Source organism: Leptopilina heterotoma, unplaced genomic scaffold (assembly GCF_015476425.1).
Source record: "Leptopilina heterotoma isolate Lh14 unplaced genomic scaffold, ASM1547642v1 Lhet_47, whole genome shotgun sequence".
In the NCBI taxonomy this organism is placed as follows: Eukaryota; Metazoa; Arthropoda; class Insecta; order Hymenoptera; family Figitidae; genus Leptopilina; species Leptopilina heterotoma.
Genome location: NW_025111098.1, coordinates 3,654,749 through 3,670,224, shown reverse-complemented (window position 1 = coordinate 3,670,224; position 15,476 = coordinate 3,654,749). Strand labels below are relative to the sequence as shown.

The following is a 15,476-nucleotide window of genomic DNA, read 5'->3' as shown; positions in this document are numbered from 1 at the left end:
GCCGCGGGCAAATTCTACTGGGCGGCACTGTATAACTTTTTTAATTTTCCTGACTTGTGGAAGCTTTGTTAGTGTCAAAATTCTTAAAAATATAAAAACAAATCTAACTTGAAAATAAAATTTTTAAAATATTTAAGCAAAATTTTTTAAAATATGATTTAATGAGTAATGGTTTAACTTTTTAGTACTGTAAAAAAATTATCAAATTATTACAAAAGGATTTCGAATCAAAGCTGTTTTTTGGAATTAAAATAAAATAGATAAAGTTTTAGTATTCATAATTATTATGGTTCTTAATTAATATCTAAGAAGATGTAAATTGGTGTTGACCAGAATAAAATAAGTTAGTTTTTTGGTGTAATAAATGTGTTTTTTCTCTTGCTGGTCTAAAATTATATATTTGTTTTTTTAAAAAATGACATGAGAACAACGTCTATGTCAATAACAAAGCTTTCGTCCTTCAAAGAAAGACCTCCTCAGTATGAATTTTTTACAATCAATAAAATCTAAAAAATAATAAATAATAAATTATAAATGCTATTAAAAAATAATATTCGGAAAATTAAATAATGACAAAAATACAGATCCTTTCTTTTCTTTTCTTCTAAATATCATTTATTTTAATTTGCAAATTTTTTACACTAAGGACAAAAGTATGTTTTATGCACTGAAAGACTTGCAAAAAATAGGCCTTCTATTATAAAGACATTTTTAAATAATCATTAAATTTGATGTATTATTTTAAAAGATTAAATTAGATTTGATAAAAAAAATAAAAAAATTTAAAACTTTTTAGCAGTTTATATTTATAAAGGATTTCCCAGGGGAGTCTTGAAAATTCTAGAGGCTTATAGTTATATTTAAACTATCTAAAGTTGTATATTCTTTGGTCTATTAAATCTAAGAAGGGAAGTAGAGTTTTGTTGCCAAAATAGTAAAAAGATCATTTGAATATACCACTAAGTCATAAAATTCTATTCATTTTGGAATCAAAACCCACAACGAGTCGCCTTTTCCTACCACGCAAATAGTTACTATCAGCTGTTTATTAAGAGCGCATGCTCACTTTTTACGATTGATCTCTCGAACTTGATTCTTTATACACTCCAACTCCACTGAAAAAATTATTTTTCGGATTGTAAATTATTTGAAACAACTTTGTCATAAATCTTTGTTTCTTTATAGTATAAAATGTACTTATTAACAGTGTAGAGGTACTGTGTAAAGTTCTATGAAATCGATATTTCTTTAATAAGAAAAAATTCAGACATAGTATCAATAAAATTAATTTAAGTTAAGAGAAAAGTTATAGAAAAGGGAGAAGAAAGATGAGAAAATAGTTTTCTTAATTCTTACTCGACACCCTGATTATGATTTTTGCTTACTAAGATTATTTAGCTATTTATTTTGATAAATTATGCAACTGAATGTTTTTTATATTTGCATGTATCACACCTTACATATCAATCTGTATCTGTTTTTTAAGATTACTTATGATAAGATTAATCCACTTATTTATATCATTTGTTTTTTAATTAAGTTTGTTTACATTTCATATATTTTTTAATTATATGTTTAATTAACTATTATTTACAAACCTGCTACATATGTAAGTGCTGCTGTCAGGCAAAGTGAAACCATTATAACAACTATTGCAATTAGCTTCCAACTGCACCATTTTATCCCTTTTCGAAACTGACAGCGTAGACTTTGTCTCCGTTGCATAGGTATCATGGATGGAGCATGAACGTAACCTGGTAAAGATACCCTAAAAACATGTATTGATTTTTATTTCTTTGCATAATTGAGGGGCTGGATCTTAAAACAACACATAAAATTTCTACAGCGGTATTCGCTTGGCTTTTTTCTAAAAAACTGTTATAAATATAAAAAAAATCATGAGAAGAAAAAAGATGCGCAAGGAAATTTCCTATAAGATAGTGAAAAACTTTATTTAAAAAAATTATTTTTGGGGTGTCAGGAGCCAACAAAAACCACTGTATAAATTTTATGTGTTGTTTTAAGATCCAGCCCCTCAATTACACAAGCCTGCAAAATTTCATTTTTTTCAGTTTCAAGAAGGGCCTAAAGTGATTCTTTTAGTTTTCTTGTTTCTAAAAAGGAATTTTTCCTTTAAAATGCTTCATAACATAGGATTTTTAATAATTTCAATGAAAATGTTATACTTCATTTTATAGTGAATTATAATTTTCCTGAATTTCGGTACTAGAATTCTATCTGATACTAATTCTTGCAAATGAAAAATCGGACGAAAGTATAGGTAGTTGTTATATATACACTGAATATTCTGTTAAATATAAATTTAATTCTATAAAAATGTTGTCAATTTCAAATTATTTTGATAATAGTGCTGTTATTATTAAATTATGTTACCTAAAAATTCTTATAAACATAATTTATGAGCAATTAAAATTTCTACAAATTAATTTTCTTTTCCGATAGATTTATATTTAATAGAAATTAATACTAATTCAAATTCAGTTTTTTTAATTTCTTAGGTTTTTATAGCTTATCTTAAATTATATGGAATTCTTCTATATATAAAAAACATTCATTCAAATATTATCTGGAAGTAAATTATAATTAGAAATGCATTTTTTCTGTTAAATGCTCCCTCACAACGAAAGGATATCCTAGGGATGTGTTTATGATATATTTTGGATGTTCATAGAGCCGGAACAACCATGAAGCTCATGAAGCGCGTGCTTCAGGGCCCGTTCCCTCCAAGGGCCCGCTACCGAAGACAACATAAAAAAAATTTGTTAATGATTTTTAAGAAAAATTAGTCATAAGGTGTATTAGAAATGAAGTTAAATGTATTTCAATAAATTTCGTATCGGTTCATTTAAATTTTTTACAAATTAACATTATATTGTATGTTACATATTATGTAATACATGGGTGATTAAATTTAAAATGTCATTTTCAACCACTACAAATGTTGACTTGGCAATGTTGAAATTTCTGGTTAAATTATTTTTTTTTGGTTGACTAGCATGTATAATGAAATTAATAGTGGTCAAGCACATAATAACAAATATTTTCATTAACAGACAGATTTTTGGAGAAAAAACATATATTTTCACGAGGCACTTTTTCAGTATGTTTTCAGTAGGATAAACTGAAAATACAATAAGATTTTCTAATAAATCATTGCCTTTCAATACCTAAAGTAAAATCAAATTTAAAATTTATCAGTAAAGTTTTTATTAAACAAAGTATTTTTATTAACATGGCTTAGACGCCAAAGAAAAATTCAAAAAATTGTTTTGATTTCTTTCACTTTTGCCTCAAATAAATTTATTTTAGTTTAAATTGTGAAAACATTTGAATATTAAAAGCTAATGGTCAAATACGAATTATAAAATAATATATATTAATTTTCACCGTAAATTATATAAAGCTGTAAATCATAAGAAGACGTAAGCAAATTAGTAGGGGACACCAGTGACACGCTGAAAGATGTCATTGAAAATTATTTTTAAATAATAAAAAAGACATGAACATAATATGAGTAAAAATATAGTTTTAAATCTGGAATAATTGAACGTAATATATAGAAAATATAGGTTGATTTATAATTTATAGAAAAAATGTAGAAAACTTAAAAATTGTCAGAAAAAATAAAAATATGTTGTTAAATTTTATAATCTCAAAAAACGACTCTAAAATTATTTATTATTATTTCAAAATTTTGAGCAAATTTGTTAATTCTGCCTTCGGATTCGGATTCAGCGGCGAAAAATACATAGAAATGTAATGTTTAGATCAAAAAACTTTTTTTTGTGTGCCTGTGTATTTTAGGGGACACTATAGTGACAGGGGACACCAGTGACATTCTGCCTTAATTCTCATTTTAAAAAAGAATGATTATATTTCTAACTTCGGATGTGTGCGATTTCGAAAGTTTCAGTAATAAGTGAGACTATAATGAGGTATTTGAAAAAAATAGTAATATTAAGTACCATTTTGTCTTTTGTCGCAGGGACACCAGTGACATTTGTGCTCGGTAAATTCAGTCTGCCAATCTGCCATGCATCGTGCATTTTATAGATAGGTTAGAACGTTGTAGCAGTTTCCTACTCTTGTACAATTAAATATTAAGCGCGAGATTAAGATTTTTGTCATTTTATATTAAATTTTAAATTATAATATCAACCCCTCATTTCAAAGTATTACGTTTATGCCCTCACGCGTGCTACAAAATTAGCACGAGCGACAGCAAAATGTGTCTCATTGAGCAAGCACGGTGTGACTCGCACGTCATGTACCTAAACTACAACAAAATCAGAACGAGTGACAGCTAAATGCGTCTCATTATGCACGCACCGCCTGACTCGCATGTCCTGTGCCCGAAGTGCGACGCATGATTGTTAGGGTAAGTGCGTCAATTGCTGCGGGTGCTTCAGTTTCTGCGGCATTTTAATAATTTAAGTGGATACATTTGTTCAGGGCACAAATACTTTTGAATTTTTTTTTTAAATTACTTAACGATGTAAGTTTTAAAATAGATATAGGAAGTATATACCGAAACTTAATATTTATGTATTTTATTTTAATTAAAAGTTGACGTGTGCAAGGTTTTATTTATTTTCATTGCTAAATTTGCTGGCAGTGCAAAAATACCTACATAAAAAAGGCTTTATTATTGTTTTTAGACTTAAAGTGGTTATTATTATGATGATTTTAGATAAAGAAAACCTTGTTTTAAAAGAAAAATTAAACTTTACTTTATTTTTATCTGTTATTATATTTTATTTTTAAAAGTAGTAATTAACACAGAATTTGGGCTTGATTTAATTTCTGCGCCCTCAGAAAATCAACTAAGACTGGTTACAATAGACTATCTATTTTTTGTTAAATGTAATTTATCGTTTCGTCGTGACATCGTATTGTGGAGATCAATGCATGGTAATACAGTTTACTGCAGAGTTTCTGTAAAAGTGCCCTCTGTGGGCTAGAATTACAACTATTCTCAATTCCCGCTCAATTCGTTAATATGGCGGTGCTACAATGTCCAGTGTTATTGTTGATTGTTATTGTCATGTGTATTATTACAAAAGCTTTTAAAAGTTATTTAAATTAGTGCTATTCATTTTAGTATTTTTATTATTAAAAAATGCCAAAAGTGACAAAGACTGTGAAAAGCAAAAATTATGGAAACAGAATTAAAAAAGAAATTGAAACAAGAAAATCAGGGAAAAAAGAAAATTGAAAAGGAAGATCGAGAAAAAAGGAGAAAGGAAACAAAACAAAAACAAAAAAGTTTTTTTAAAAATTTTTTTGTAAAATTTTTAGAAAGTACATGAAAAATGCCTTAAATGCATTAGGGGAGGGTAGGCTACATTGAACCGGGTATTTTATAAAGTCCAAGAACTAATAAAATTTTACTAATTTCGATCAGGTTTTTGTATCAAAATTAAGCTGAAGTACTCCTTTAGTTAATACACACGTTACAAACACAAATTATTATGATTAAATAATTAAATTTAATTTTTTTCTAACAAGTCACACTTTTCTTATTTTGAAGGATGTGTGTCTACATTGAACCACCTCTAATAAAACACTACAATTTACTTCAAAAATAATATTTCCACTTACACATTGTAAAAAATCTTATTTTCCACTCAAAAAAATAGAAAATTGTTATTTAATTGTTATTACTTGTTAATATAGGAGATTAATGTATTTTAATGTCAGGTTAGGTAGGTAAAGTGACAGTTTGAGTTTATCTCGTTCACAATTGTGATGAAAGCATGTCTTCCAGTATTTTTCTTACTAATTAGTAGAGCAGACAATTTTACAACTCTTAAAATTGAAAATTCTTTGCTTTTTCGGGTGGTTCAATGATGCCGCACTCACTGTATTCACATGACATTCACAACAAAAATTGTTTATAATAAATTTGTGTAAGATTTAAAGTTCTTTATCACATCGGAATATTGAAGTTGACACCCTAAGCGAAATAAATCGCAAGTTTACTAATTTTTAAAACTTCCTATTTCAATAAAAAAACGTCATTATAATTCCACCAAATTTTTTGTTTTGTACGTGAAAAACAGTTTTTTTAGTTTTTCTTTGTAAATAATAAACCTACGTGCCCGAAATTTTTGGACATAGTTTGTTTCAGTAAAACTAACTTATATATTAAATATGAAAAAATTTCACTCAGTCATTTCTCAGAAAATTGAAGTGGTTCACTGTTGACGCTGGTTCAATGTAGCCTACTCTCCCCTATAGAAACATTAAAATCGGTAAAGTATTATAAAAGTTATATGGTTTTAAAAATCACAGTGTTACTGAAAATGTCAAAACTTCAACCCCCACTACTTTCTAGAATTTTTTTTTTAAAAACTAATATTTTGCAAATTTATTACTTTCATATAGGATAACAATTTCCCAAAATATGAAGCCAATCCCAAGACTTTTTTTTGGGCTGGGACGTTTGAGAAATAATGCCTTATATACTCATTGTACATACATATACGCATGCGCAGTAGTTTTCTATGAATATCAGGCAAGCGCAGTAGTGTTCTGTCAATGTCAGGCATGTGCAGTAGTGTTCTACCAATGTCAGGCATGTGCAGTAGTGTTCTATAACGCATACGCAGTAGTGTTCTATCACTACATATAACGCATGCGCAGTAGTGGTCTATCACTATAACGCATGCGCAGTAGTGGTCTATCACTATAACGCATGCGCAGTAGTGTTTTGGAATAAATTTAAACTTGTCTTTCAAAATAAAAAATTATGAATTCAAAATGAGGGACGTAATTTTTTTAATTCAACCCGATTTTTATCAAATTTTGTACTCTATTCTATATCCTTTGCATAAGCTGATAAAACGAATCATGACTTCAGAAATTGCCGCGTGGAGGCTGCAAAGGTTTTACATTACACTTTCTGTTCTTTGTTTTTTTTGTTTATAATATCTGTTTAAAATCATGTATGAAGGGAATAGGATATCCTATTCCCTATAGAAAATTTTCAAATTTGATATAAAATTTGAAAATTTTTTTCGCCATATTGGATCCGCCATTTTGAATTTTTAAAAAGTGACTTTACACTACCGGTCAAAATTGAGAGACCACCCATTTTCAGGCGAATGAAAATCGATTTAAAACATAAAATTTATCGAAACTAAAATTTTTTTAAAGATGATACAATTTTGAACAGAACAAGATATTTCAGAAGTCGTTTGGCCAATAATTCATTTAGATATTTTTAAAAAATCGCCATTTTCAATGTTTTACAAAAATTTAAATAACTAATAAAATATGAACGCTTTTTAATGATCTTAGGCTTATTTTAAAGGTCATTTGTTACACTATAAGAATTACTTATAGGCATTAACGTGTAATTTTTTTCTTAAAAAATGCTATAAGAATTACTTATAGGCATTAACGTGTAATTTTTTTCTTAAAAAATGCAGGCGGTCAAACTTGAACCAAAAAATATAAAAAATTTGAAACATTCTTATTTACAGAAAAATAATTTTTAAATTTAAAACGTATTTTTTTATTAAATTTTCTTAAAAAATCTACACCATATAATGTTTTATATATTTTCTAAAATAGTTTTTACTACAGAAAAATTGTTCCAATTTTTTTGAATTTTTTTGGTCCAAGTTTGACGGCCTGCATTTTCTAAGAAAAAAATTACACGTTATTGCCTTTAAGTAATTCTTATAGTGTAGCAAATGACCTTTAAAATAAGCTTAAGATCATTAAAAAGCGTTCATTATTTTAAAAGTTATTCAAATTTTTGTAATACATTGAAAATGACGATTTTTTAAAAATATCTAAATCTGATAAAATTTGAATTTTGTCCAAACATATTGGATCCGACATTTTAGATTTTTTAAAGAAACTTTAGATTTATATTCGGGGACCTTAAAAAACTGTTAAAGAATGAGTTACAGAATAATTTACCTCGGCAATAAAAATTTGCAAAAAACGCCCATCGCCATCTTAAAGTACATGAATGTAGAAATCTTTTAAGCCCTAGAACGTTTAAATCTATAACTGTGACAAACAGTTTTGCAAAAAAAATTTTTTTTGCAAGATATTTAGATTTGAAAAATCGGAAACTGAAAATAAATAAATAAATGTCAATTTCTTATAATATTAAAAAAAAGTTAAGAAAAATTAAATTTTCAATAATTTGTTTAAACAATAATTTTTTATTTTTAAAAAAATATGCTAAGGACATCATGGAGTTTCCTAAAAAAATTATTTTCTTAAAATTTAAACCTTCTTTAATAAGTGGTTAAATTTTTAAAGACGTGCTTTTTGATGTTTTTGAGAAAAAAATATTTGAAGTTTGCGCTACGAGTTTTTGTGCGTTGCGCTAACTAAGTAGCGCCTATATCAGTGTATTTTAAAAGATGATATGACCTTTACTGCTCGCCTCTAATACATTTTATTATATACGTATATATTATTATTATAAACAATTTAACTATATATTTTTAACTTTTTTATAAACATTATTTTCCTTTTTTATTGTAAAAAATCTTTTGCTCCACACTTTATCCAGGCTTATATTTCTAATTTTTTATTTTTATGGTCTTCAGTGGAACAAAAGTCAAACGTTATTGTGTCAAATTTATTTTCTACTAACTGAAAAAATACTTTAAGGAAAAGACTTTTTACATTAACCCATTGATGCCTATAGGCAAAGGAATGCAGATATAATAAAAGTAACTACTATTAGAAAATTTACTTTTTAGACCAATTAAAATGAGATTCTAACTCTTCCTACTTTAAGAAAGCAATTTTTTTATTCGTTGGTTCAACAGTACAAAAAGGGAGTGAATATTTAATTTTTAAAAGTTACATTTAGACTTAAGGGGTTACGCCACCCTGAAATTTTCAAAAAAATTTATTTTTTTTTGCTTAATTTCAAAGTTTATATTCTAACGAATATTTTGAGATGTCGCCGAAGACAATGTCTCACTAATTACAAAAGTTATGGTCATTAGAAGTCAGCGCGGTGGGGACGCGCCGAGAGGTCTAGGGGGCCCTTTCATGATTTAGGAAGGGTCCTTTTCATTGTATCCCTTCCATTCTTAAATAAAAAAAATTATGGCCCAGGAATTGCTGATTAAATAGTAAATTAAAAAATTTTCAAGTTATAATACACTAAAGTTCATTTTTTTCTTCTTTTGCGTTTTTCTCGAAACCACAATTTTCGAGACGGTGTACACGATAACTCAAAAACTATTCAATCGATTGACTTGAAAATTAATATACATCTTCCTAAATAGATTTTCCACAGAGTGACGTGGGATTTTTTTGATTCAATAATTTGAAAATTTTTTATCCAATATTTTATACGGTAATTTTAGTCAAAAAAAAATGTCAATTTTGGAAGTGCTTCCATTTGCGTAAAAAAATTTTTTTTTAAATGGCTTCGTCACTCTGTTCAAAATTTATCACTTTTTAAGAAAAATATTGTTTTACTTGTTTCTGACAAAAATTGAACTGCCAATCATGTACACCATCAAGGAGTGCTCCGGAAAAATTGATCCACGCCAATAGTTATATCTCCGCCATTTTTAATTAAAAACAATTTTTTTTTAATATTTATAAAGCTCAATATATGTACTAAAGCATCAATAAAAGTAAAGAAGTCCTACCTGAAACAGTTTTATCAAAAAAATTCATAAAAAACCATCCGATTTTCATGCGTTCAGGGTGGCGTAACCCCTTAACCCATTAAGAAAAAAAAGACTTCTGGTTGGTTGAGTTAAACAAAATAGAAAAAATAATTAATATTTGAAAAATAAAACATTATTCTAACCCCCAAAAGGAAAAATGGATGTTTTAGACCAATTAAAATAAAATTTAAACTCCTCCACCTTAAAGAAAGTTATTTTCTATTCGTGGGTACAATAGAACAAAATTGAGAAAATATTATTAAGTAGATAAATATATAAAATTTAGTATCAACCCCTCACGAAAAAATAGACTGCTATTAGCCAAAAAAAAGATTCAAACTCCTCCTATTTTTAAAATCAATTTTTCTAATCAAATTTTTTATTTGTTGGTTGAGTTAAACAAAATGGAAAAAATAATTAATATTTGAAAAATACACGGAGAGACCCACATTTGTAAAAATTACTAAAAATGGTTGCAATAACCGGAAATAAGGGGACTTTTAGCATAATGTACAACAGAATTAGATAAATTTACAAAAGAAATAGATAAATTTGCTATATTGAAATACACGGAGAAACTTTTAATACCACTAATTCTTAAAACTGGTGAGACATTTTAGTATGTTAGGTTAGATTCAAGGGAAAAACGACATAGGTTATAGAAATTGCTATTGAAACTATCAAAAACACTCATTCAGTATATATTTTACAGTTCTTCATAAGGAAACTAACGAAAATTAGTATGTTGTTTTAGAAAGAAAATAATAATTTTTGCAAAGTTGGGAAAGCCATGAATTAAAAAGAAACACAACAAATTAATTGTCTATAGATACTCATAGAGACGATAGTGATACTTGGATCTGATGGTAGATGGCATTAGTGTATGTCACTGTAACTGTAGGTAAATATATTTAACACGACGTAAGAATCTAACCTATATTAATAACGCACATACGCACACGCAAGTAAAGACACGACGATTGGTCACGGAAACGGGAAACCGAAAGATCGCACGATTCGTTAGAAGTACACAGCTGAATCGTCCTTATATATCAAACGAGTGGAAAAATATGTGCCTTCGAGAGAGAGCATTTTTTAAAATAACTTACTAATCAAATTATGTAAATAAGTAAAAGTCGTGAAAAAAATTATGTTATATTGAGGAACAGTTCTTGAATTTAATTTGGCATGAGGAGACATTCACGTTTATTAATAAAAGGTTTTTTTCTTTCATACACGTGTGAATTTCAACTTCGAAAACATTAGGGTTAGTTCGCGACGTCAGGTGATGGACTCGGTGATGCTCGGGCGAAATCGGTTAAGTCCGCCCGCAGTCCTTCCAAAATTGGTATGTTACGTTAGAATGTCTGTTATATATTCTATCTATATGTGGAAAAAAGGTTGGAATTACCGTATTATTTCACAAACAAAAACTAGCATTTTATTCTTTTCTAAAGAAAAATAAGACTATTTCTAATGCAGATAGTAATTTTTGTACACCGAAGGTTGCTTAATATATAACGAACTTATCATATTTTCATATTAATGTTGAAATTATTAGCACAACGCACGAAAAATCCTCACATTCTAACGTACTTTCAGAATAAAGATAACCAAATATATTCAATATTAGAAGAAAAAGTTTCTCCGTGTAGCAAGTTTTAATATTTTGTGTAAGAGTTGTAAATGTAGCGGAAATAATTATAGTTTTCTCTAATTTAATTAGACAAAATCTGACAAATGAAAACATTTTTCACTAAAACCTACTATCCACTGTAGTAATTTTTGGTGAGTAAGGGTGGAGTCCCATGGCACCGTTTTGCGTTGCGTTTTGTAACTAGGCAATGAGTGTGAGAGAGATGAAGATATGTGTTTGCTATATTTGCACTCATGGCCTAGTTACAAAACGCAACGCAAAACGCTGCCATGGGACTCCAGCCTAAGTGTGGCTAGCGAGTGCAGTCATATGGCGCCTTGCATTTCTATTGGTTGCTAACTTCGTCAATCTCCGTAAATGAGCCGATGCCATCCGATCATTGACAGTGACTATGTTTCGCGTATGTAAAATAAATTTGGATATTATCTACAATAATTAAATATAAAGTGAAACGTAGGTCGTTCGTTATCTCAGAAATTGACCATTATAAATTAATAAATTTTGCATTTATTCCTGTCCCAAGAACTATGTCTTATAATAAGTTGTTAAAAGTAAACTGCTTTCTCGTAAGTGCTGTAAATTTTCATCATTCAATTATGAGGAAACAAAGATGTATACTTTCAGTGAAATTCGTTGTCGTGCGTGCAGTTGTGTATTAGTGTATTAATTAACCTCGTCTATACATATAAGTGAAATAAACATGTGTGTGTCTTCAAATATTTATCCAACAAATATATAAGTGTGTGAGTGTGTGTGTCTGTGTATGTAAAAATCTTTCCAGTTTATCTCCATTAGTCAAGAATTGATGGGAAACCGGCGATTAAAATCCGTATTTTTTCTTTCACTCTTTCTTTCTGCATTTACAAACGACTATAGTAATTTTACGTACACAATACTTCTGAGTTTACTACAGTTGTTTGGAACTATTGGACGAAATAGTAAGAAACTTTGCTAATTTGGTGAACATTTGTTGAATTGGTGACTTAGTGTAGAAAATAGTAAAAAATACAAAAAGTCCCCTTATTTCCGGTGGTTGCAATGTGAAAATAGTAAATTCTAGTGTGATTTTATACAAAAATTAGTAATCTCAGTCTCTCCGCGTAAAACATATTATTCCAACCCCCAAAAGAAAAAATGGATGTTTTAGACCAATTAAAATAAAATTTAAACTCCTCCATCTTAAAGAAAGCTATTTTTTTATTTGTTGGTTCAGTTGAAAAAAATGGAAGAATATTTATAATTTTAAAAATGTAAAATTTAACCACAACCCTTTCCAAAAAAATAGGAGGAGTTTCAATTTAATTTTTTATTGTTCAGTAGACTCTATTTTTTCTTTTGGAGGTTGGATGGAGAAAAAGAGTACTTGATCACGTGCTTAAGTAGACCTTTAAGGGGTGCGGAATTAAATTACACCACCACCGAAAAGGAATGTTTGGCCGTGATCTTTGCTATTAAAAAGCTCCGCTGTTACCTCGAATGCGCTGAATTTACTGTGATAACAGATCATTCCAGTTTAATTTGGTTGCAAGGTCTCAAAGACCCAAAAGGTAGACTTGCGCGATGGGCTCTCGAGCTTTCCGCAAACAGTGTCAAGATCGAGCACAGAAAAGGTACAACTAATGAAGCGCCGGATACGCTTTCGCGACTTTACGAAGACGATACTAGCGATACGCACGTCACCGAACTAAATTCTGTTAAAAGTCAAAGTTGGTACGACCAGATGCTAGAAAAAGTTCGTAAAGATCCCTCGCGCTACGAAAGATACAAAGTTGATTCGAACAATCAACTATACTACTATAAACCAAATATGGTTAAAGAAACCATCGGCGATAATAACGCCTGGAAAAAGATCCTTAAAGAAAACGAAATTTTACCGATTATTACCGAGCATCATTGCACTACTCAATCCGCGCACCAAGGCATCAATAAAACTTATCTTTCGATAATTAACCATTTTTATTGGCCCGGTATGCGCGAAGACATCAAGCGTTACGTTAATGAATGCGAGACTTGCCTCAAGTGTAAACCAAAAAATACACCCCCACAAGGCTTAATCTATCCGCGCAAAATTACGGAACCTTGGGAAACAGTGTCACTCGATATAGTAGGTTCCCTACCTCGGTCGAAATCTGGTAAAAGCTACATATTAGTTTGCGAAGACACATATACTCGTTACATAGACTGCTTCGCGCTATCCAAAGCAGACGGTCCAAAGATTGTAAAATGTTTAAACACTCTTGTTAACCGCTGGGGAGCGCCTAGAATCGTTATTACTGACAACGGTACAGAGTTTGTAAACCGCAACATTACATCGTTTTTACAAAAAATCGGTTCAGTACAACGTACAACACCCGTATATCACCCTCAGGCTAACCCTGTTGAGCGCGTGAATCGTATTTTAAAAACTATGCTAGCGAGCCTTCTCGGTGAAAACCAGCGCGAATGGGATACTCTACTCGAAGATATCCAGTTTGCATACAACACTACCGTTCACACTTCCCTTGGAGTCACACCAGCTTTTCTAAACTTTGCCCGTGAACCAAGACGAACAGGCGAACCACCGCGCGAGGTAAACACTGACGAGACGCTTAACACTTGGTTAGATCGCGTAAAACAAATAGATGCGCTTCGCGCAAAAGTTGAACAACTTATGACTAAGGCCAGTAAAAAGCAAGGCAAGATATATAATAAAAATCGGAAGAATAATATTGACTTTCAACCTGGAGATTTCGTATTCTACCCTAATAACGTCTTGTCTAACGCTGCACGTGGTTATAGTTCCAAACTAGCGCCACGTTATAAAGGTCCAGCAAAAGTTCTAGAAAAATTGTCACCCATGATAGTTTCCATCGGCAATATGCATGGCAAAAAGTTAGAGAAATATCACATAAACGATTTAAAACCGGCAAGAAAAAACCTTAGATCGCGTACTATTTTGTAAACCTCCTTTTCAGATATCAATTCTACAATATGGAGTCTACAACCAGCGCGAAAGCACCAACAACCAACGATGTATCCGAGGTTATGGCTGTATACTTTGCTTCTCCGCCAGAGGGTCAGCAAATAGATGACGCCAAGTTAAAATTCGAGGAATCACCGACGGGTTTGGTCGCGCTTTCCAAGTCCGCTTTCAACAAAATTGTCGCCGAGCGCGATAACTTTTTGGCTCAACTAAAAAAGGCCGACAAAACAATCGCCAAACTGCGCAAAGAGGTCAACACCCCAGACCCTAGCATCAATGCGGATATTGCTGAACAAAACCGCGAAATCATTCGACTGAATCAAGAGCGTCGTTAAATGTCCGATCGTCTTACTGCAGCAGAGGCGGAATCTAAATCTTCAGCCGAACAAGAGGCCAAATTCAAGGCCGAAGCCCAATCCTACAGGAAGGATTACTACGAATTAATAGCAGATTATTATCATATCGAAGACCAGTATTACCGTCTGCACAATCTCCTAAAATCCAGCATTAAAGAGGTTTTCCGCGCCATGACCGAGCTGCGCGAACCTAGACTACGCCCGAAAGCTCCAGATGGATGCCTCAACTGTGGAGTCTCTGGCCACAGCTACCGCTCGTGCGCAAAGGAATATACGGGTCTCTTCTGCCAAATTTGTTCTCACCCAGACTTCTCGACAGATGACTGTCCATGGCCGCACTATTCAGAATTGCCTAAACAACTACCTGACCACAAGCGGTGCAAGTGCTGCTGACGTCCGCGCAACATGCCGGACCCGAACTGCTACGACTGTCGCAAACGTATGATACAAGAAAACATCGCGCTGCGCAACCAACTTGCCATCGAATTGGAGATTAAACACTCACTTCCTCCGGCATTACCTAGGGAACCAAGCAAAAACGATGACAATCCCTCACCACAAGAAGAAGAAGGACTGACGCAGAATACTTGTGCTCAAGAAGCCCTGCTCCTCGGTGCCGAAGCGTTACAAAAATTGTCCCCACACGCTTCAGACGTCGCCAACGCTACCCTTTGGCAAAGCTTAGCTCAAGCCTATAGCCTCGTCGTTGATAAGGACGACACTCTTCAAGAAGAAGACGAAGAAGATGAGAAGAAGTGATCCTCTTTAGTGCGTGTCCATCCTCATAAACTATTTTTATTTTTGATTATTTTATGCCG

The 15,476-nt window shown here is 31.1% G+C and overlaps 1 protein-coding gene across 4 annotated transcripts in view; it reads right to left on the bottom strand.

Moving 5' to 3' along the window:
• LOC122507463 (teneurin-m) overlaps positions 1 to 15,476 on the bottom strand; it is a 312,536-nt gene that overhangs the window by 149,840 nt on the left and 147,220 nt on the right. For all 4 annotated transcript variants that reach the window (XM_043620183.1, XM_043620184.1, XM_043620185.1 and 1 more), the window contains exon 4: positions 1,599 to 1,768. In XM_043620183.1, the coding sequence (XP_043476118.1) occupies positions 1,599 to 1,768 (170 nt within the window). The remainder of the gene's footprint in view (positions 1 to 1,598; positions 1,769 to 15,476) is intronic.